This window comes from Musa acuminata, chromosome BXJ3-5 (assembly GCF_036884655.1).
Source record: "Musa acuminata AAA Group cultivar baxijiao chromosome BXJ3-5, Cavendish_Baxijiao_AAA, whole genome shotgun sequence".
Taxonomy (NCBI): Eukaryota; Viridiplantae; Streptophyta; class Magnoliopsida; order Zingiberales; family Musaceae; genus Musa; species Musa acuminata.
The window spans coordinates 7,274,776-7,298,385 of NC_088353.1; the positions used below are offsets into that span (position 1 = coordinate 7,274,776).

The 23,610-nt window shown below is 41.5% G+C and overlaps 1 protein-coding gene across 2 annotated transcripts; it reads left to right on the top strand.

Annotated features, from left to right (window-relative positions):
• Positions 1 to 311: 311 nt before the first annotated feature.
• On the top strand, positions 312 to 22,342 carry LOC103984986 (uncharacterized). 2 transcript variants are annotated; one of them, XM_009402584.3, is made up of 8 exons: positions 312 to 512; positions 3,013 to 5,062; positions 5,138 to 5,217; positions 5,342 to 5,399; positions 7,266 to 7,414; positions 8,524 to 8,610; positions 10,473 to 10,601; positions 21,977 to 22,342. In XM_009402584.3, the coding sequence occupies exons 1-8, from the start codon at positions 444 to 446 to the stop codon at positions 22,103 to 22,105; spliced, it is 2,751 nt and encodes a 916-aa protein (XP_009400859.2). In that variant the 5' UTR covers positions 312 to 443; the 3' UTR covers positions 22,106 to 22,342. The 2 variants fall into 2 exon arrangements, with proteins under 2 accessions (XP_009400859.2, XP_009400860.2); XM_009402585.3 differs by having other exon boundaries at positions 5,153 to 5,217.
• The last annotated feature ends 1,268 nt before the right edge of the window (positions 22,343 to 23,610 follow it).

Genomic DNA, 23,610 nt, shown 5'->3' on the forward strand with positions numbered 1-23,610 from the left:
TTAAAAACAAATAGTGGCCTATCATTATTCTTTAATAATGGATGGGTACCCATAAAACATATCCTTTCTGAATCCGATTTGAGTTCCTACGTGTCTGATTCAGTGATACCAAAACCTAATTAAAGGCATTTCAAACTAAATCCCACTCGATGTTGTTTCTAATCTGACTTAATCTCCCACCAACGTTCGGCTCACATGTGTTGGCCGAGCCACGAAATAGATAAGAAATCTTCCCATTGGTCCATAATTGTGGGCCCCGCTATCGTTTTAAGACTTACGAGCATTGTTTAGGGTCCGGCCCAGAACTCGGACTCCGAATCCACTAGTGGGGAGAACGAGCGTCCGAGCCCTACGCAGCCCGACTGCCGCTCACTCGAGACTGAAGACCTTGAACCCTAAACTACGCTCCGACGCCCTCCCTTCCTCGTTGGAGACCGCCAAGGATGGGAGCTCTCGCGACGCTGACGAAGTGGATTCCGGAGGACGACTTCCTGCTCAAGAACGCCGTCGAAGTAAGTACAACTTCATCCACTTCTTCTCCTTTCTTGTGAATTTGGATGCCCTATCGTTGTTTGCTTGAAAAGCATCGAATTCCGCCCCAAATCGAGAGATTCGGCGACAATTCGCGGTAGAAGAAGACAAAGATCGGAGTAGAGTCGTGTAGTACGCTTAAAAGATAAAACGATGATTTTTTTTGTGATTTATTTGCTATTCTATGCATTGATAACCTGTTGAAAGGCCTAAATTTAACCCCTGGGGTGGTGTCAATGGTATAATTGTAAAAAGGTTAGGATGGAAGTAACATGCTGTTTACATGCGGAATTTTCTGTTCCATTCCTTATTGTGCATCCCTTCCTTTCTGCAGTTGTGCTTGATCCTCCTGCACAGTCCGCCTTCTCGACCGTATCTTTGAGGGGAACATTTAAATTAAATATTTGCTCACGTGCATAAGCACCTTTTTCATTATTAAGAACTTATACCAGAATAGTATTGAGTGTAACATGTTTGTGGTTTGGTTGTCTTAATGATGAACTCACATAACTTGTTTGATGAGTTTTGAAGAGATATGATTGTAGGATATAACTGCAAAGAGATTAACAGACTAGTGCATGTTAGTTTCCGGATTAAACCTTACTAGCGTCACAGTGATATAGTGCATCTACATATTAACGTCATAATTCGTTGTTCTATTCTAACATAATATGGCATCTGTGTTATACCCTACAACCCAAAACAAGTTCTTGAAGTAGTCCATAGCTCTTACCAAGGGTTGCCTTTTCGGGTACTGGACCCGTTTCGGCAATCTGTCGGAATGAGATGTATTGTTCTATACCAATGTACCAACACATGGTACATCGATGGGTATCGATGTTTTGATGAGAAAGAAAAATAGGGCGAAGAGAAAGGGGTGATGATTGAACATAGGAAGAAGAAGGAAGAAGAAGAAAGAAGAGGAGTGCAGCGGTAGTGTACCTGGAAAGCAGTGAGAGCATCGAAGCGATAGTGGTAGCATCACAGTGGTGAAGTGGCAATGGCGAGAAGAGGTAGCACCGCTGCAGCATCGTATGCGAGAAGAGGGCTCGCGAACTTGTTTTTTTTTTTCTTTCCTTTTTGAACGTGTAAATGGATTGGGGCTCATCACTTTTTTATTTTTTTATTATTTTAATCGGACTGCCTTAATAAACGGACTGCCCGAAACCGGGGTGGTCCATGTATTGGTCCACGCCTGGTTCAGTATGTACCACCCGTACGATACCGTTTCGGGCGGTACAACATTCACTGGCTCTTACTACATATATTATTGCCAATCTAGATATTTTTTATTTAGGGTGGATGGATTCTAACTGGAGTGATAGGATGCAACATTGACCACCTCATTTGAACTAAAGGATAGGGTTCAACACTAACTGCTATTATTGTGGGGCCCATTCTAAAATTTTCAACCAGTAAACATTGTAAGTCAACACCCAGTGATTGATTGGAAAATTTGTTGAGCCAGAGGTGTTGAGAGTGAATGTTTAGTCCTAAAAGGTTTCATGATCATGAGAAACAAATAGATATGAATTATGATAAGACAAATAATATGACTACCTATGTGAATGTTGTTCAAAATGTTGAGTTATTTATAAAACCACATTGGTTAGGCATTTGTACATGTGCTTCCTAGGCCAATAAATAGCCTTTCCTAGTATTGTCAAGTTTGACCAACATTTTAGTTTGCTTGGCTTGGTTTGCGACCCTATTTGGTACATGCAACAGTTGTCTAATTTATGTTGAAGAAGTGCTTTACAGAAAGATGCTTCCTGGAAGTCAGAAGTTTAATTTTGGTTGGATTAACTTTTGGCAATGGTATATATTTGTATTTGTTTTACTTTATTCTATTATTTTATTAAATCATCACATCATAAAGAAATGGTTAATCTATAGCAGATTTGCAAACAATCCATTTCAGTTTATTTGGGATCATACTATCAAACAACTTTTCTCCTCTAGAAACATGAAAGTCTTCTTTTGTAACACGTTACTTTCATTAGTAGGCTTAAAGTGCAAAGAATGTGAATCTTTCTCATTTTTATCTTAAAAGGGAAGCAAGACTACCGACAAAATGGGGTCTAGGGAGAGTCAAAGTATGCATCCTTGCCTCTGCATGCTGTAACTTGAAACTTGGTCCTGTATTTTGTAACTCCAGATTTTTAAGTTAATAATTTGTGGCATCTAGGTTGTCATGGATATGTAGATTAAGTTTTTGATTACCTAATTTGACTTTGGCATAAATTTCCATCCTTCAAACTTCATGGATATGTAGATTAAGTTTTTGATTACCTAATTTGACTTTCGCATAAATCTCCATCCTTCAAACTGGAAGTTTGAAGTGATTAATATGTCCTGCAGCATTTCACATCTGTTATAGTGCTTGTTATGTCTAATTTGCTTACTTTTTGTACTTGGTTAAGTTCCAGTAACATCTCTAGGAAAGAAGTTTGTTTTTCTTTATGGTGATCTTTATTGCAGGCTGGTGCTTCCTTGGAGTCATTGGCTAAAGGTGCAGTATGCTTTTCCCGAAGGTTCACTCTTCGTGAACTGCAGGACCGTTGGTATTCTCTCCTCTATGATTCTGATACCTCAGCAGAGGCATCTGCTCGCATGATTGAATTTGAAATTGAAGTTTCTATGTCCAATCCTTCCAAAGGTAACCGAAATTGCAACTTGAAAGGAAAGTATTCTGTGTCTGGTAAACGGAAAGGAGATAGCATAAGAAGCCATTACCATGCCAGGCGAAAACGTATCAGAAGTGAGCCTTGTAATTCTGGCAATCCTGGTTTCCTTGCACACTATCCACATGTTGCTAGTGACAGCATTTATGGCGGTGGAGACCGGTTAAACCTTCAGGATCAGCAACAAGCTGATAACATTTGTCCAGGAGAACGAATCTTAAGTTGTTACGGATATCAAGAAACTGGCTATGACAATGAACATATCTTCCCTGAAATGCTTAAATTTGGTTCTGCTACTGCCAGTGGTAACAATTGTCACCATGCATTTCATTCTGAGTATGTTGGATCTGTTGAAGATGAATGCCCAGATGGAATAGTAGACAAAGAATATCTATATGACTTTAAAGAAAATATTTCCCTTGAGTTAGTTGACAAAGAACAGTTAAATGCTGCAGAGCAGTCCTTTGAAAATGACTACATACAGAAAAGTCCTCCTCCCCAGTTCCTTAGAGATGTACAGAAGGATCCTTCTCAGTTTCTTGAGGAGAATCTTCCTTCTCTGGATGCATCTGAAGATATTAATGAAAATAAGCCAATTCAGCCATTGCCTATTAATGATTCATGTGGCGACAAAGTCATAGAAGTGAAACCCCTATCTAGTCCTGCTTCAGAAAATGAGAATTACGATGGTGTTCAAAAAATCAATAACACAAGTTTACATGTTCCCAAATGTGGGGATATAGTCCATCAGCTTGGTTGTTCATCTACCACAACTTATCCTCTTTCAGGAACGGCAGACATATCCTCACAAAGTATGCTGATGAATATGCATCTTGAAGATAAAAAGGTTCTCGCCATTGATGATCATATCAACAAAGCAGGATGCCATAACATGTCATCAGAAGCCAATATAGGTGAAGGAATATCTAATGTTGGATTAAATAGCCCAACAATGATATCAGAAACTGACCTGATGGACTTCTCTGGTGCTTTCTTGGAGTTTGCTGATGATGAGGATATCATCTTCATGGATATGGATGAGAAAGATATTGGAGACAAATCCAGCTTAAATGGTCTAAGCTCCATTTTATTGAGTTCTCCTAGTGATACACATGAAGATGATCAAGCTAATTGTGACATAAAAGAGATGGAGAATGTAGATACTAGTGCTGTGATATTTGAGGGGGATCAATCAGAAGGAACCAACAAAAACTGTGATCAGATTGGTTCTTTCTGTGACAATGATTTAACTGTGTGTGTTAGAGAAAATGTGCCAACTGCATCTTCAGCAGTGTCTCATACTGTTAAACCTCTTGAAGGGCTTCTAATTTGCACATTGAATACCGAGGATCCTGAAATTCCATGCAATGATGATGTTCTTTTACCTACGCAACTGCTGGCGCAGTTTCCTGCCCCTATTAAGCTACCATCTACTGATGGAAAGTGCCCTTTACTACATGTAACCAAAGTAAAGGAGGAACATATGCCAATTGCACAACCTCTAGTTTCTTCGTTCACAAAAGTGCCTTCTGCATTACCCAAAGGAGGATTGTTGAACTCAACTGATGATTGTAGGCTAGAAGCTAATTCCTTTGAAAGGGTTGGAGTCTCTAGAGATGCAAGCCTTGCTGCTAAAGATAAAAAGTCATGCATGTTACAATCCATTGCATTGCACTCTGTGGCAGGTGCTCTAATGAAGGAAGAAATTGTAACTGATTCGGAAAAGCAGTACAAATTTGATAACTCTGTCAATCCATCTTTGGGTACAGCAGCACCTTTATCCGATCATGCTAAACTTTACACCTCAAATACTGCTGATGGTTGTAAAAGCGAACTTGATATGCAAGGTACAATAGATAAATGTGTTTCATTCAATTCAGATCTTGTTTTGTCCAACTTGGATCTTTCACAACCCCTTCCAGGTATCTCAACTTCAGATCAGGAGCTTCAAATTTCTGACAGTGAAGATGATGTACCAAACTTCTCTGACGTTGAAGCGCTGGTAAATTCACTCATTTTGATTAGTTGAAATTTTGGTTTGATTTTTTTTATCATTACCTACTTCAAAAATTTTAATTCTGACCTAGAGGTAAAATATGGCTATTCTATGTATTATTTTTTTGCAGATACTTGATATGGACCTGGGTCCACATGATCAAGAGTCTTGCCTGTTCACGAAGGAAGGTAATCTTGCAGATATTGGCTACAATGTTTAGTATATAAAAGATATTGCCTTCCATGGTTTGTTACATGTGACATACATTTATTTGCAGTATGTGTCTGTTTTTATGAAACTTCAATGCTTCTATACAAATTTGGTTGCTGAATACATTCTGTAGTTTGTATTATTCAATCAGACACAAGTTGTCACAACCGGGGCCTGATAGGTAACTAGCCTATCAATCTCGTTTGGCCTAAACCACTGACCAAAATGTTTAAGTCGAAGTTAATAGTAGTACACTCATTAGACCCTTATAAGTCAATTTAACCTTGTCCACTTTCGATGTGGGACTAATTAAGGTATTATAATTGCTCCCACTTAAGTGATTGACGTCCTCGTCAAGGCCCAGCAAGCTTAGATCAAACCGTAGCATGGTTCATGTGAGATATAGCTCAGTGGTCGCTTCATGCTGTGATGAGTTCTCTAACTCCATTTACGGGTTACCCTTTCCTACTTGAGCCCCCTTACCATGCTCAAATACTAGGTCGGTTCTGATACCAAATGTCACGATCCAGGCTTGATAGTTAACTGGTCTATCAACTTCGTTTGGTCTAAACCACTGACCAAAATGCTTAAGCTGAAGTTGATAGTAGTACACTCATCAAATCTTTATAAGCCAATCAATCTTAGGCTTGCCCACTTCTGATGTGGGACTAATCGGGGTGTTACATAAGTAATATGATTAGACTGCACTTATTCAGTTATTCTCTTTACTAACCAACACAACTGCCACACTGGATGCAGTACTTGGAATGTTTGGTCCCGTTAGGCCAGGTTTTGATTTAGTGACATGGGGCATTATGCACCTGACTTATCAGCATGATGCTTGTCAACTAGCATGGATTGGCATGGGGTTCATACTGGCCAAGCCTGGCTGTGCGCTGGGCCAATGCATGATTCACATACCAGCATACATGGATTTTCTTGCTGCAACCATGTCATCATGAATTGGCACATAAATCTATGGTATTTATTACTTGGTGATATGTAATTACCAAGACTTATTCTCATGCATTATCCTGGTTTTAACCTCTTTATTTTCATTCCTAATTTGCTTGTACAACAGAAAGAAGCGGCACTTAGAGTTGAAAGTTAGTTCCAAGTTTTGTAGCCATTCACATGTGTAAGTGATGTATCGGTGTGAGGAGGTGGTATTTTGCTCCCATGCTATGCTAATGAGGTTTTATATCTAATGATTGTCCTGGGGAACCTTTGAGGTTCCCAACTGACACAATAATTAATTTAGACATTTGTTAATACAACAATGGGTTTGTGTTCTTCAAATTTTGCAAAGAATCCCTGGCTAGATTGCTGTCACTCAGCATATTCAGATTTTTCAATCATTAATTTTGGTTTCTTTGTCAAGTACATATTCAATTGGTTGCCAAGTACTGCTTATTGTGAAATACTTGCCATTTTTATTGGCTTTTATAATGTTTTAGTTTATACAGGGAATTAGGGGAGGATTTATTTTGATCCTTCACAATCAGTTGGAAGGTGAACTGACTTTGCGAATCATCAATTCTGTATCATTAAGGTTAATTTTTTTTAAAATGATGATTTCGTATGGTCTTGAAGTATAGAACTCTCTGGATTCAAGAAGTCATTTCATAAGAAGATTCTTTTTACCATCTAAACCGTTTTTAAATTAATGTCATAGATGCCACGGTTAAATGGATTTTTTAAGTTACTCTTTTTGCTTTTTCAGCCACATATTGTACGTATGAAAAGCTTTTACTGTTGTTGCTAGATGCTTTTGTTATGCATACTGCTCCGAATGTGCTGTGTTGACTTTATTCTTTTCTGTTTTTCCTTCTTTGTGTGATCAGTGTCACTCTATCAGCCTGTTCATAGTAAGAAGGCCATCATGAGGTTGGAGCAAGGTGCCCGGGCTTATATGAATAGAAAAATTTTATCGCATGGTGCTTTTGCAGTTTTTTATGGGCGCCGTATGAAGTACTTCATAAAAAAAACTGAGGTAGACATTAAGATTGACAATATAGACATTTAGTTTTACTTTGATATTTTATTGAATTTAACTTACATCAATTATGCTGTTTATCTCTACATAACCACACATATAATTGTTGTTATATTAGACTTGATGCACCATGTTGCCATGTAATTATCTGGTGCAGGTTCAACTTAGCAAAGATTAAAAATCTGAGTCTGATCCTGGTATCAGTTGGTGGTTGGACCAGCTTGGTACTGGTACTGTACAGTGTGCCTTGTGTTGGTACACCCAGTTGCTGGTTGGACCAGTTTGGTGCTCGTACACTGTACAGTGTGCCTTGTGTTGGTATGGAGCGATACTGGCCTGACCATAACAAGAATACCTTGAAAGATGAAGGAGAGCTGTGATTTTGGAGGAGGGTCAATGAGGTTGGGGGAATAAGCTCGTGCAATCATAGAACAAATATCGTCTCCTAGATTTGGAAAAGAACTTAGAAATAAGGGGACATGACAAAATTCTTCAGCTAATGAACATAATTCCCCAGTAAAGTGAATAAAATTTCGAGAAGTAATAAAAGAGAAACAATCATTAGATATGTTTAGTGCCCGTGCATCTAAGAAGAGGGATACAGAATGCTGGTTTTCATTTCATCAGTTGGGACTGAATAGAACTTTACAAACTTAATCAAGAGGATGTGGAATGTTATTGTCATAATGGGAACAAGTTGTGATGTAATAGAGATATAAATGACCCAACTTCACGGCCTGCTTGTTTTCTGTAAAACCCTAGCTAATTTTAGTCTACATTGATGTTAACATATAAGGAAATTTGTTGGTTATATAGTGACACTTATCCAATTAATTGAGAATCAATACTTGGATTTAAACATTTTTTTTATTTTTATTTTTTGATATCAATTAGACTATTCTTTGATCTTTTAATTTGTTTGTCTTCATTGACAGTAGAAGTGGTCTAGTGTTAATTGTTACTACATCTGCTTTTTCAAGAAAGACCTATGCCATTGTTTTTATAAGGTTGTGTGCTTTATAGATTAGTTTCATACATCTTTTGAAATTATTACTTTATTATCTTTTTTCTAAGACATCATATATCATGCTTTTCTTGATATGAAGGTATCACTTGGAAGAGGGACAGATGATGTAGAAGTTGATATTGACTTGAGAGAAGAAGGGCATGCTAATAAAATATCTCGACGCCAGGTAACAACCGCCTGCCTACTATAAGTTATTTATGCTAATTATAAGAATTTGATTTTCTTGGCTAATATATTTTAAATATTCGATTCTTTAAAGTCCTTTAGTTTCAAATACTGCAGATCTCATTGAATTTTAAGCGTTCATGCTTATATTCTATCTATTTTTAGCAGTTGAGACCCCAGTGTATCTTTAGATACTTCTTTCTACGCATACATCTCCCAGCTTTTGTTGGTATAGTTCTCTTGGGTTCAAGGCAGAAAACCTGTTTTGTGAACAGTGATTTCATGTTTTTAGGTACTTATCGTTCATAACAATTGGCCATCGAGCAGCCATGCAGAATTTAGGGTTTAGGCGGTTTCCTTGTCGACAATGCTCTATCCTGAAATAGTGGTTGAAACTAGTTTTCCTTCTGCTGCTGTGTGATAGTGGTCACATGAAGTTCTCTGTGTCACTACAGAAAAATGTAGATTTTGAACCAATATCTCTTATGTTTCATGATGTAGAAATTGTTTCCACTAGAATTGTTCCTGTTAAATTATTCTCAGCATTTTAAAGAATACATAATGCATTCATATTGTTTGTAAAGTTAATTTTTCACATGTTAGTGGATAAAAGATAAAATGCTTATTTAACAAGAATTTGTTGTCATATTCTGAAAATCATGCCACAATTCTCAGCAGAGCATGAGGCACCAGCATGAGCGAGTGCCATTTGCTTAGTTTGGTTCATCAAGTGATTCATGTTACTCATACTGGAGTTATAAATTGGTTGTTAGAAATTCACAATTTCCAAAATATTCTCTAGAGCTGCACTGTGCCAAGCTGTCATGGTCTCTCATCAGAAAATAGAGATGGTTGCAATGGCCTTAAGTCCTCATGTATGAAAACAAATCCCACCTTCATGGGTAAGTGGTGAAGGTGGGATTTGTTTTGATACATGAGTTTTTACTAAGCTTAGTTTTTTTACATATGGTTGCCTAATGAATCAACATACGCATTTAGGACATATAATCATATATCGAAACAACATACGAACTTTTCAAGATGTTAAATAAGTACTTGTTACATGAGTTATTTATGATACAACCCATAATTTGTCAATGTGGGGCCCTTACTAATACCAAAATGGATTACATAGTGCCTTGACAGGATATTGTGGCTGGATGTTATTGCGATGATTTTGATATTGCTCTCATGATATTTGATACACTGTGTTTTGATTGTGGATCAATCAAGTAATGATTGAGCTACACTGCCCATTAAGTTGTGTTGGTGGCTACAAGTACAACTTAAACTGATGTGTAGTGCTAGATTGGGGTATGAGTGTGACAAGAATAACTGTTGAGTACTAAAACTACCATCAATACCTGCTGTTCTGGTCAATATGAAGTCTCCAACTCAGTCGAGGTTTAAAATCTAGGCCTGGTAGTGCTATTTGATACTTGATACACTGTGTTCTGATTGTGGATCAATTGAGCAATAATTGAGCTACACTGCCCATCAAGTTATAGGTTGGTGGCTACAACTACAACTTTAACTGACATATTGCTAGATTGGGTACGAGTGTGACGAGAGTAACCATTGAGTACTAAAACTACCATCATTACCTACTATTGTGGGCAATATAAAGCCTCCAACTTAGTCAAGGTTTGAAATCTAGGCCTGATAGTGATCCCAGCCATCGTTTTGAATGGATTGTGCTGGTACCAACTGTTACAATATTTATGCATTTTAGTGGTACAATTTTATTCGCTTTCGGCATATTGCATTGTAAATTAGCCAAAGTCTGCAATTGAAATATCTGTTTGGCTTCTTAACTGTTTTGATGTTCACCCATATCAATATTGCTTTTTATTTCTTCTCTAGGCAATCATTAAGATGGACAAAGACGGATCCTTTCTCTTAAAGAACACAGGCAAGTGTTCTATATTTGTCAATAGCAAGGAGGTAGCAGCCAGAAAACGGATAGTTTTAAGTTCTAGTTCTTTGATTGAGGTATGAGCTTCTTCTTTTTCGTTTTTTCTGAGGCAAGTTTCTTTTTCTATTTTTGACATAGATTTTTTGATAAAGAATAGTGTCTTCATTGATAATTGTGGTCCAGGTGTAGTACTAGTAGCAACAGCAGCAGTAGTATTACATATTTCTTATGGACTATAATGCTTTCTGGTTAGTTTTTATCATGAGTGATTGAGTTCACATTCATTGCATGCCAACAGCCAGGTTTGAGGTTACTGAAATCAGTGATTTTGAGGCATGTCAAGTCAAGCATCTACTTTGGATATAATGCATACCAATTTTCTTTGTTAAACAAGATGATAACTTAGTATCAGCAGTAATCCAATCAAAGAGTAATGAATTATGTAGTTTAAGCAATGTCCTGGGCTTGGCTATGCTCTAGATGAAGCGAAGGTTTATCTAAGGAGATACTATTATTTCTTTAGAGCATCTTCACGTACATAAACATTGTTTTCTTGAGTTTCTTCAAAGATTGTCATCAACACATGGGAAGCTTATATAACTGATAGAATTATTGAGCAAAATTGGATTTCTTGAAGAAAAGGAAGAGCCCAAGTATCACTGACTAATTGTCACAGACTTAGCTAGAATTGCCTAAGTCATAAGGTATCCTTATGTTTTTCGCCTGTAAAGGGTCAGCCTATTTGCAACCTTGCTTAGGTTTTGAAGGACCTGTAAAAGAGCAAATTGATTAATTTCGAAAACAAGCGGTGTACAAGTCCCGACATCTTGTAAAGAGGGCAACTTTATAAACAATTCGACAAACACTTAGTGTGCAAGAGAGAAAAGAGAGGATGGACAGTCTCAAGTCCATAAATGATTGCTTACTAGGTGTCGGTTGCATTGGTAAGTTTCCATAGGCTTTACGTCCGAACTTGTGAATCTAATCAACACCCAATACTGCTCTAAACCCCTATCCAGCCCTGTGTCACCCGGTGATTCTAGGGTGTTGAAATGATTGACATTTTGCACTACACCGCAAGCTACATAAAACAAGCCATGACATGCGAAAACTGAGCCATTTAGGGTAGTTTTGCCCATTGTGGTGACCGATTGCTTTGCAGTAGTGCAAACTCTTGTTGCTCATAGTTTTCAAGTAAAAATACACAAAACCAAAAGAAAACATGTTGTCAAACATATATACAAGTAAATAATAAGCGACGAACGGTCTGTTGACGGAGGCATTGCGGGTGCGTGATGACCGTCCGTAACATTCTCCCCACTTAAACTATCGACGCCCTCATCGACGCTTGCTGGTAGGTTTTGATGACTGCTTCTTTGTGTCGCAGTGTGTCTTCAGGCTCCCAACTGGCTTTTGTCTGGGGAAGCTTTCACCACTTCACCAAGTACTTGATCTATTTTTCCCCGTTGTGTCACAGACTTAGCTGGTTTTGCCTAAGTCGTGCGGCACCCTTGCGTGTCCGTTCGCAAAGGTCAGCCTCCCCGAAGCCTCCCATTGTCCCTTAGGACCAACAATAGAGAGAACGGGTTAGAGAGAACGCCTCAATCGGGATCTACAAGCAAACATCTCTGAAAAACACTTCATAGACAATGCAAATTACAAACAGACTTTACAAGCTCTGAACAGTTGCACAACAAAGGGTAAAATGGTCCATTATAGACCGAAAATCTCTCGCACGTGTTCACATGACACAACCTTTATTTACAAGCCTAAAGAGGCCACCAACCCAACTAAAATGGGACTATTAAGCCTTCGGCCGCCCCTCTACATGCTGTACAAGGCATGAACATGCCAAAAGACACGGACATACATAAGCATTACATCCAACATCTTGTTTAGAAGTTTGTCCGTGACATTATCCCCCACTTATTCCTTCGACGTCCTCGTTGAAGCCTTTGTCGACACTGCAACTCCTCACCTTTGTTGAGTCTTCAATCTTCTGCTCTAGCTACAATGCGCCTCTTGGCTCCTAGCTGCTCTCCACTGCTGTTTTTGAGTAGTCGAACCTTTGATCCGCCATGTTGCTTCAACTCACCAAGACTCTGGTGTGGGATTGGCTGAGTTGTGTTGATCCTTGATTTCTGCGGATCCCCTAGATGAAGGAAAAGACCATCATTACTGCGCCAGTCTCTCAAATGCCTCATGTTGCTTAAACTGGGTATATGCTTGTTGGAGCTTTAACGAGCATCTTCTCGCAAACTTTTGAAGTTTTGAGTCATTCCTCCACAAAATTTGCTCATTGACTCTTCTTTCACTTAGTTGTCACATCCAAGTAGGTTCGCATCACTTCCGCTTTCGATTGGCATTTCATTTGGAAATGAAGCGGACAATATACTCTCAGTAACACTGATCACCGTTGGTGAGGATTTGACAAGTATTGTCTTCCATTATCTTCGAAGGGTCTTTGAACATATGCAGAGCTCCTCTGCTGCATAGATAAGAGGATTGGGGTACTCGGTTTCACCCATTCTCTTAAGAGTTGAGAAGGCAAAGGTTACTTGACTTCGCTCGCCTCCTCGAGGTTGTACTCCATGCATCGAGCTGGTTACTGGCCTTCGCCTGCTCTTTGCTCACACTTCTGAAGCACTTGAAGTGTTTGCACTCCTTGCGTTGAGTTAGCTACTGTGATTCACCTTCTCAATGCCATCGAACTTCTGGAATGCAGGAAGTTTTCACCCCAACTTGGAGTAATTCTCTCATAGGTTTGGTCGCTTCTGGGATTGTACCGTCTTCTCCATCAACCCTACCGCCTACTCTACTGAGTAGCAAAGGTACAGCACCGCATACTGCCTGCTTCGTTCCTTGGTTATGCACTCTTGTATGACCCGAAGTCCTTCACTTTCGGCTATCTTGATGAGAAGCTCATTGACACCGGTCTTACGAAGTTCCTCGGCCTCTGCCCTTCAGCCTTGTCTCAGTACTTGGAGATTGCCTCTACATGCTCCACCTCCTCGGCTCCTTTCACGACCAAGCGCTCTCCCTCCATGAGAGTAAGGGATCAATGACTTTCACGGAAGTCCCGCCTCTGCGGTACCATGGCGTTGCCATGCCCATGGCCCTACTATCCGTCGCCTCGCATTTGTATCCCTTTTCTTCACGATCAGTAGATATGTCTCCGTGGCACTCCTCTGAGTACACCTCCATTCTAACTGATGCTTAATTTTGGGTAGCTAAGTCCCTCTGGACTCATCGTCGCTTCCTCGCCCCTTTCGACCCCCTGCTTCAACACCTCTGTGTTCTCCAAGCAGTTTGTTTGGTCGATGGAAAGACAGACTGCAACTCCCATGCATGGCCTCTGCCATCACGTTGTAGGGTTTGCACCGATTCTGTTCTCCTTAGCTTCCTTGGTAGCAACGTTTGCTTACTCGACCTTGTCCTCTGACTTACCGGGCTCCCTTAAGCGAATATGAGCTCTGGAGCAGTCCAACTCTCCAGCTGCTTCAACCATACCTCTGTATGATCAAGTCCCTCCCATGGGACTCACTGGTACTTGCATTCGAACTTTTCCCTTGGTGGAACATAGCTCCCATATGCTAATGACCAAGGCTTTCATCCGATGCAAACTTCGATGCACGCCCGAAAGACCCGCCTCTGCGGTACCATGGCCTTCACTCTTGAATCCATAGTCTTTCTTACCGTCGTGTTGTTCACCGAAGTGGAGCTTCCAGTAGCTCCCGATCATACCTCCGTATGATCTAGTCCCTCACGGGACTATGTCATGTGTATCGCATTGCCACGAACTGTTCCACCACGATCCGCTGCACCATGTCACCTCCTGGTGACATCTCCATTGCATTCTGATCCTTGTGGAATAAACTCGAATTGTGAACCCTCCATGTGTGGCTTCTGCCAATACATCGCAGGGTCTCTTCCACCTTCGATTTTGTTCGCTCCTTTTGCAATCGACCTTCATCCACCTATTCTTGGGTCACACCTAGATGAAGCACCGCTCTAGGACAGTCCGTCGCCTAGTAGCTCCCGAAGTCCACCGAATTCACTGTAATTTGTGCACCATTGTCTGGATCCTAGGCCTCTGCCCCTACCGGCATAATCTTCGCTGCGCACCGCTTCCTTTATAGCAACTTGAATGACAACACTGTGGCATATTCTTCAAGAGTACCCACCTCTGAGTCCTCTTGCCCCGTGCTAAGGCCTTCTGAACCCAATTTCGCCTCCGCAAATTGAGTCGCCTTAGTTCCTCCATTAAATGCTTTTCCGAGATAAGGTGCATGTGCCCAGAAGCTCCCTTCGTCTTTGGCACCATACAAGATGAGTCCGCTCCGTCAGAATGAAGGACCCATGAAACAACATGATCCTACTCTTGCTTCTACAAGAGTTCATGTCCTTGACCTTTGTCTAAGGAAAGCACTGTGCTTCTGCTCCATGTTACAATTTCTATGTTGGCTCTGTTCATGCGGCTTGGGTACTTCGCCAAGTTACACCCAAGTTGCTCCTCTCCTCGTTTTGCATTGAGTTGATGGTGGCCCTCGCGCCCACCATTCCACGGGTCAGCCCTTTCTCGCCCCTTTCGACCCCCTGCTTCAACACCTCTGTGTTCTCCAAGCAGCTCTCTTTGGTCGATGGAAAGGCAGACTACAACTCTCATGCATGGCCTCTGCCATCACGTTGTAGGATTTGCATCGATTATGTTCTCCTTAGCTTCCTTGGTAGCAACGTTCGCTTACTTGACCTTGTCCTCTGAATTGCTGGGCTCCCTTAAGCGAATATGGGCTTTGGAGCAGTCCAACTCTCCAGCTGCTTCGATTATACCTCTGCATGATCAAGTCCCTCCCATGGGACTCACTGGTACATGCATTCAAACTTTTTCCTTGGTGGAACACAGCCCCCATATGCTGATGACCAAGGCTTTCATCCGACGTAAAATTCGATGCACGCACGGAAGACCCGCCTCTGCGGTATCATGACCTTCACTCCTTGAATTCATAGCCCTTCTTGCCGTCGTGTTGTTCACCGAAGTGGAGCTTCCAGTAGTTCCCGATCATACCTCCGTATGATCTAGTCCCTCACGGGACAATGTCGTGTGTATCGCATTGCCATGAACTGTTCCACCACGATCCGTTGCACCATGTCGCCTCCTGGTGACATCTCTATTGCATTCTGATCCTTGTGGGATGAACTCGAATTGTGATCCCTTCATGTGTGGCCTCTGCCAATACAACGCAGGGTCTCTTCCACCTTTGATTTTGTTCGCTCCTTTGACAATCGACCTTCATCCACCCACTCTTTGGTCACACCTAAATGAAGCACCGCTCTAGGACAGTCCGTCGCTTAGTAGCTCCCGAAGTCCACCGACTTCGCTGAAAATGGTGCACCATTGTCTGGATCCTGGGCCTCTGCCCCTACTAGCACAATCTCCGCTGTGCACCGCTTCCTACCTAGCAACTTGACTGGCAACACTGTGGCATATTCTTCGAGAGTACCCGCCTTCGCGTCCTCTTGCCCCGTGCCAAGGCCTTCTGAACCCAACTTCACCTTCGCAAGCTGAGTCGCCTTAGTTCCTCCATCAAATGCTTCTCCGAGATAAGGTGCATGTCCAGAAGCTCTTGCCTCTGCAAGAGTTCATGTCCTTGACCTCTGTCCAAGGAAAGCACTGTGCCTCCGCTCCATGTTCCATCTTCTATGCTGGCTCCCTTCATGCGGCTTGGGCACTTCGCTAAGTTACACCCAAGTTGCTCCTCTCCTCGTTTTGCATTGAGTTGATGGTGGCCCTCGCGCCTACCATTCCACGGGTCAGCCCTTCCTTGAGTCTGATCTCCATATCGACTCCAAGTGTGCCTTCATTTGTGTTGCTTTGGGTCGCTCCCCCACTTGATCTCGCAATGCAACCACCAATACATTCTCTCAAGCGAGATCATGCGACGACTCCTCGTCGCTTGCTTGGTCCATTAAGCTTCGTGGAGTTGTTTGTTGAGGTACTCCTCATCAACATGTGCGGTCCGTTGCACATGATTCTCCCTCTGGAGAGCCGGGACTTATCCCTCCTGGATATCTATCCCGCTGGAGCAATATCTCTCTTCGTTTCGGAGACCACCATCCCCTTCGGACTACTCCGATTTGCTGAACAAACTGTGCATTGTTTTGCCTCCTGCAAACGCACTTACTAGATTGCGACTCCACGTCAATACAGCCCCCACTGCACCACTCAAGGCCTAGCAACATGCTGAACTCGTTGCATACTTCAGCCTCCTATGGACGTATCTTTCACATGCCGAAGAGAAAGTTTCAATGCTCCATGACGTCGAGTTTCAGCCGCCTTGGGATGGCCGCAAGCATTCCATTGTCCGCGTACAAGCCCATGCATGAGTACCGAATTCTTCGAGTTAGCAATTCCCCTCACCTCTGTGAGCTTTGAACAACTCTTTCGGTTGGTGAGCAACTCATTCCACCTTGCATGGTCTCATCCTTTACCAAGCGCCTCGCTTGCCTTGAGCACCATTAAGTATAGTTGTCAACGTTGAGCCGTAGCTCAAACTCAGCCATCCCAACCTTTGTGCGCTCCGCATTCTTCCAAGCTTGCCTGTTCTCGTGGTGCCTCTTGCGCGAAGGGTTGGCCATTCCTCTGAATGTCAATCTCAGATGCCTGCTCCTCCGAGTGACTCCTTTTCCCTACATCTCCATGCCCGTTTTCCCCCAAACGGTCGCGCGTGTGTTGACTGCCCTCAACGCAGCCCCACTAGGTCCCCCACGTTTGCATGCTAAGTGTTTCTATGAGTGCTTGTCCCACTCTGATACCATTTGTCACGGACTTAGTTGGTTGTCTAAGTCGTTCGGCAACCTTGCGTGTCCGTCTGCAAAAATCAGCCTCCCCGAAGCCTCCCATGGTCTCTTAGGACCCACAAAAGAGAAAATAGGTTAGAGAAAACGCCTCACTCGGGATCCACAAGCAAACATTTTCGAAAACACTTCATAGACAATGCAAATTACAAATAGACTTTACAAGCTCTGAATAGTTGCACAACAAAGGGTCAAAATAGTCCACTACAGACCGAAAATCTCTCACAAGTATCCACATGACACAACCTTTATTTACAAGCTTAAAGCGGCCACCAAACCCAACTAAAATGAGACTATTAAGCCTTCGGCCGTCCCTCTACATATTGTGCAAAGCATAAACATACCAAAAGACACGGATATATATAAGCATTACATCAAACATCCTGTTTAGAAGTTTGTCCGTGACACTACGTCGGCAACTACAACTTGTTGGAGACATTGTTTATCTTGTTGATAGTTGGGAAGGGTCGTTACTTGCGCTCCAGTCTCTTATGTACTTTGTGTACTAGAGTAATGCTGGTTGGAGCTTCACCAGCACCAAGTTGTCGACTTTAAACTCCTATGATTGCCTTCCCATATCTGGCCACTTTATATTTTTGGCCGCCTTCTTTAGATAAGCCCGGATAATATCTACATTTCGATGCATTCCTTTGCAAAGTGATATGCTAACGGGTTACTCCCGACATAATCGATCGTCAAGGTGTGAGGAGTTGACGATTGCTATCCTGTATTGATCTCGAAGGGGCTCTTGTTGGATGTAGAACTCCGCTGTAAGTTGTAGAAGAATTGACCTATGTCCAACAACTTCACTCAATCCTATTGGTTGACACTCATGTAGTGCTAAAGATATTGCTCAAGGAGTGAATTTATTCTTTTTGTTTGACTATTCGTTTGGGGGCGGAGGCTTATAGATAAGTATAACTTAGATCCCAACAATTTGAATAGCTCGATCCAAAACCGTCCCAATAACTGTCTCGATTGCTGATGATATTGTGTGGGACTCCCTAATACTTTATGACATTCTTCATCATCAACTTAGTTGCCTCCTCCGTTGAGCAATGTAGGAGTGCAACAATGAATGTTGCATACTTTAAAAAATGATGGACCACCACGAGTATTGATCCAAGTACCCTTACCGTTGATAAGCTTGATATGAAGTCTAAAGAAATGCTCTCCCACAACCTTTTTGGTACTAGCAACGACTCCAAAAGTCCCATCAGCTTTTATTGTTCTACCTTATCTTGTTGGTAAGTAACGCATGTCTGAATATATTCCTCCACATCAATCCCCATTTTTGACCAATAGAAGGCCCTCTCTACGAGAGCCAACGTTCGATGAATACCTTGAAGTTTTGCCCAAAGGGAATCGTGACACTCTCTCAAGAGTTCACACCTTAAATCATCCTTTCGAGAAACATAAATTCTATTCCTTTTAGTGTAGATGAGTCCCTTTTTGACCCAAAATCGTTATGTCTTGCCTTCTTTGATCAATTGCATCAAAGTTACTGCTTGGGGATCATTGTACAGTCCATCCCTGATTTTGGAAAGGAAGTTGGAGTGCAGTTGATTTACTTGGCCTCCGCCTTCCAGTTGCATGACGTTCACTAGCTCCATTTTCCTACTCAATGCATCGGTCACGACATTTGCTCTTTCGGGTTTGTACTTCATTGTCATATTAAATTTAGCCACGAAATCCTACCATCGTGCTTGCTTTGAGACGAGTTTTTGAGTTTGAAAGTAACTTCACAATATTCTTCGTTATTAGCACAAATCACGTTCCGAGAAGGTAGTGCCATCATACTTGTAGATAGTGGAGCACCACAGTTATCTCCTTCTCGTGCATCGGATACTGTCGCTCGGTCTCGTGGAGCTTGCGGCTCTTGTAGGCCACTGGGTGACCCTCCTTCCTAAGTACTCTTCCATTAGCGAAGTTTGAAGCATTTGTATGGACTTCGAAAAGCTTCCCGTAGTTTAACAATTTGAGTACCCGTTTTATAATACAACAACCTTTAGGTTTTGGAATGTTGCTTCACATTTATTTGACCATTGTCAAGGTTGCTCTTTTAGTAACTTTGTCAATGGAGCTGCGTGCTTGTAGTACCTAGCTATGAAGCGCTGATAATAGTTTTGACGAAATCAAGGATCTTAACTTCGGTATCTTCTTTGGTGTTTGCCACTTTGCCATAGCTTGTACTTTTGATTTGTCCATTCGAATGGATCCTTCGTCGATTCGATGCCCCAAGAATAAAATATTTGTCTGGGCAAAGTAGCACTTCTCCGTTTGCACAAACAAAGTGTTCTCCCTGAGAATTATGAATATTATTTGAATGTGTTTGACATGCTCCTCGAGCATTTGGTTGTAGACAACAATATCATCCAAATAGACGACCACAAACTTGTTTAGATGCTCTTTGAACAGTTGATTCATAAGAGTGCAAAATATGATTGGAGCGGTGGTTAAGCCGAAATGCATCGCCAAGAACTCGAACGCTCCATACTTGGTCACACAAGTAGTCTTTGCTTCATTGCCTTTAGCTATGCACACTTGCCAGTATCCTAATCGAAGGTTGTGGAGAAATACTTCGCCTTGCCAAGTTGGTCGAACAAGTTTGCGATAAGTGGGATGTGATACTTGTTCTTCACCATCATCTTGTTTAAGGCCTGATAGTTGACGTATAATCGAGGACTCCCATCTTATTTCTTCTGGAAGAGAACTGAAGCTCTAAATGATGCTTTAGAACTACAGATGAGACCACTGCATAACAGTTCATTTAACTGCTTCCTAAGCTATGCCAACTTTGGAGGGGCCATGCAGTATGGTGAACTTACTGAGGCATCACTCTCGGCTCCAGCTCGATGTGGTGATCCACACCTCTGCGTGACGGCAAAGTTCTCAACAACTTAGGTGGCTTAACGTCTGTGAACTCCTTCAAAACGTCCGACACCATAACAGGTTCATGAGTGACCTCTATATCAAGTAGCTCCAGCTTTTTTGCGACCACGAAAATTAATTCGTCATTTCACGCCCCTTTTTCGGTTGTAAAGTCAATATTTGTTGTGGGTCCTTGGTTTCTCGAGAAACTGAAACTACGTAAGGGTCGTTGCCTCCCATCAGGCATAGGGAGTTTAGGAATGACATTTGTACCAACTTCGCCACGTGCATGAACTCCATTCCGAGGACCACTTGGAACTCATTCAGTGGCACCACAATCATATTCGTGCTTTTGCTCCATATCCTGATTTTGATAGGGACCCTCTTTGCTTACTTGGAGATCTGCTTAGCCTCCAAGTTTACAGCCTTCATCTGACTTGGGCTCTTTTCTAGGTTTAACCCAAGTTGTCTTGCTTCTTGATCGGCAATGAAATTGTAGATACTGCCAGTGTCCAACGCACTAGTTGTTTGGTCATTTAGCTTGATGTCCACATATATCAACTCGTTATTCCTTGCTTTTTGTTGCTTCATCTTCATGTTCTCTCTTACTTGACCTTGCAATGCATTCAATAAATGCATTGCTCCCATTCGAGATCCTTGCGACTTCTTATTGTCGTTGTTGGATCCCGAACTACTCGAACTAAGGGCGACGATCTTGCCCTTGTCCCATCTAGAGGGATGGATTGATGTTGTTAATGCATTGAGTGATTGCTTTTGTGGGCACCCTCTTACTATGTGCGGTCCTTCGCACAAGAAGCATCCACCAAGTTTTGTGGCTATGCCTTTTGAACTTGGCCCTTTGTAGGAACTCTTTTTCTTTTGCTCGATTGTAGACTCCTTCCCTCGGGAAGACAAAGTCAGTGAGCCCTCGATCAAATTGGTGACATTCCTTCGATGCGGTTGCTACTGTGCCCACAGCTTCAGGCTATAGAGGAAGCTGAACCACTCTCCCTGTATCTCTCTTTCTCTTGCCTCTCGCACTTGCCTCCCTCGCCTTGCTCATCTCTCTCTCTATCTCTATTTCTCTTGCCTCTAGCACGTGCCTTGCCTTGCCTTGCTTTGCCCGTCTCTCTCTCTCTCTCTCTCTCTCTCTCATCCTGTATCTCTTCTGTGATTTCTCTCACTGCCTATCACTCGCCTTCAGTGGTTGCTTGGAACTCTTCTCAGCTGCAACCGTCGCATTCTCCCATCCTCCATCTCCTGGTCTTCTTTTCCTCCTCTCCTTCACCCAAGAGTGCCAGAAGTCCAAGCAGAAGTATAGCAATTAACATCTGCATCTTTTTTCACTGTGGCTATGCTAGTATTCCTAACTTTACACATATTCCATGAGTGCTAAAATCCACTAGGAAAAAAATAACTTCGTATGTCTTTAGTGTCCTGCCTAGGTGCACAAACCAATTCTGTAAATTAGTACTAAAATTCATATGGAAGGAGATTGTAATTGAGGCAGACCTTTCTAATGGGAAGGCCATCATTGCATCTCATCTTTGTAGTAGAATCAACTTCATGAACATGACAAATATTGTTATCTAGATTGTGTTGACATTAAAAATTTGAATTCTGTACTTTTACAGCCGGTGACTCGTCGCATACAGTTATTCAGTTGCTTATTCATTTGTGTGATGTAATAAACAATCAATTCACCAGTGTTTGATTGTGTTTGCAGGTTAGGGGTCTGAAATTCATATTTGAGGTAAATCAGAGTGCAGTGAAGCGCTACATCGCCACATCCGCCAGAGGGACTAGCAAAGGAGAGAACACCGAGTTCGACTGGTTAAATAGTCGGAATGCATAAGAGTGGGAACTGACGACTGCTTGTTTCAGTTTTCACATGCTATCTAATATCATCTGGATCGGGTGTTGTTATTTGTACTTGCATGACACACCGATGATTTTGTATGTACGAGAGGCTGCTTTCAAATCCAATCATCAGATGGTTCAAAACCTCATCTGATAAATTTAGAAGATGTCAACTAGTCAGCTGGTAAAGATCTTAAATGTTGATAGTAAAAAATTCTGTGATCAAATCTCATATTCATGGCTTACACGCACAAAAATCATGTGCCAATGTTTTAGGTAGCCTCTATGAGAATTCAGCCAGCCAGTTGGTCATGTAGCTTCTCTTAAAGCCTGTGGACTTCAGTTGCGGGAGAGTTTTGATCCTGGCTGAACCCTAAAATTCATGCCCGATTGGTTTGTGGTTATTAACAGAGACATATATCTGGTGAGTACATATCGAATATATTGAAGCTGTGCGTAGATTCGTCAGTAGAGATGACAACTATTCTAATAATTTAAGATTGCATGCGGAATTATAATTTTTTTTTTTGTGCGCACGGAATTATAATATTTTAAAATAATAGAATATTTAAATTTCATGCTCGTACGGAATTGTTTAGGAATGTTTTACTAATTCATTTCCATTTGATCCTATTCAATGTCTCATTTCTGTTCATGCAAGTGAGGTACACATATGGAGCCGAGCCGTTGAAATTTCATTTGATTCAGCAGACGGAATGTACATTCCATCGGCTCAAGCGAAGAGTATCCTCCGTCAAAGAAGGGATTGGTTGACACTATTTGTTTTCATGGTTTATCTCGCCCGACACATCCACCCCATCCGTGTTCAGCATGTGGTGAGTAACTTACTCCTTGATACTCGACAACGTGAATCTTGAATCCGCTATCAATCCGCTATCAACTTTTCCCGATGCAAACACAGCTGGGATATCAATATTTTGGGATATCAATCGGAAAGATGAGACTTTGGGATGTAACGATGGCAACATTAGACAATAAAACAAGGGACTAATTATATATTATCTCTGTAGCTAGACTTTCCTAGCATTTCAATCGATTTTAAAAAATTTAATCAAAATCTCTCTAGTTATAAAAGTAATATATATATATATATATATATATATATATATATATATATATATATATATATATATATATATATATATATATCCTAGTGTCATCAATTTTACTAACGAAAATACGAGAATACGAAAATAATGGGCAAAAAACTAATTTAAGCATTTTAGGTAGTGGTGAACATAGCAATGGATGACAACACCATTGGGGGGCGACGAGAGATGAGGACCATTCTGCATCTGCATTGACGTCGATGTAGTTGCCGAGCGACGAAAGGGCTGTTCGACATTTGCATTGACATCGGCACATAAGCAAAGTAGCATTGCTTGGCAATTGCATCAATACTGATGCATATATTGAGTGGTAAAAGGGCTACTCATTGTGTCGACATTGACGCAATTGCCGAGCAGTGAAAGGGCCGCT

Bases quoted from the DNA above. Each gene is read 5' to 3' on its own strand.
- LOC103984986 (XM_009402584.3), top strand. From the start codon at position 444: ATGGGAGCTCTCGCGACGCTGACGAAGTGGATTCCGGAGGACGACTTC. The intron at 5,218-5,341 runs GTAAATTCACTC...ATTTTTTTGCAG, and splicing joins TCTCTGACGTTGAAGCGCTG to ATACTTGATATGGACCTGGG. The intron at 8,611-10,472 runs GTAACAACCGCC...TTTCTTCTCTAG, and splicing joins ATAAAATATCTCGACGCCAG to GCAATCATTAAGATGGACAA.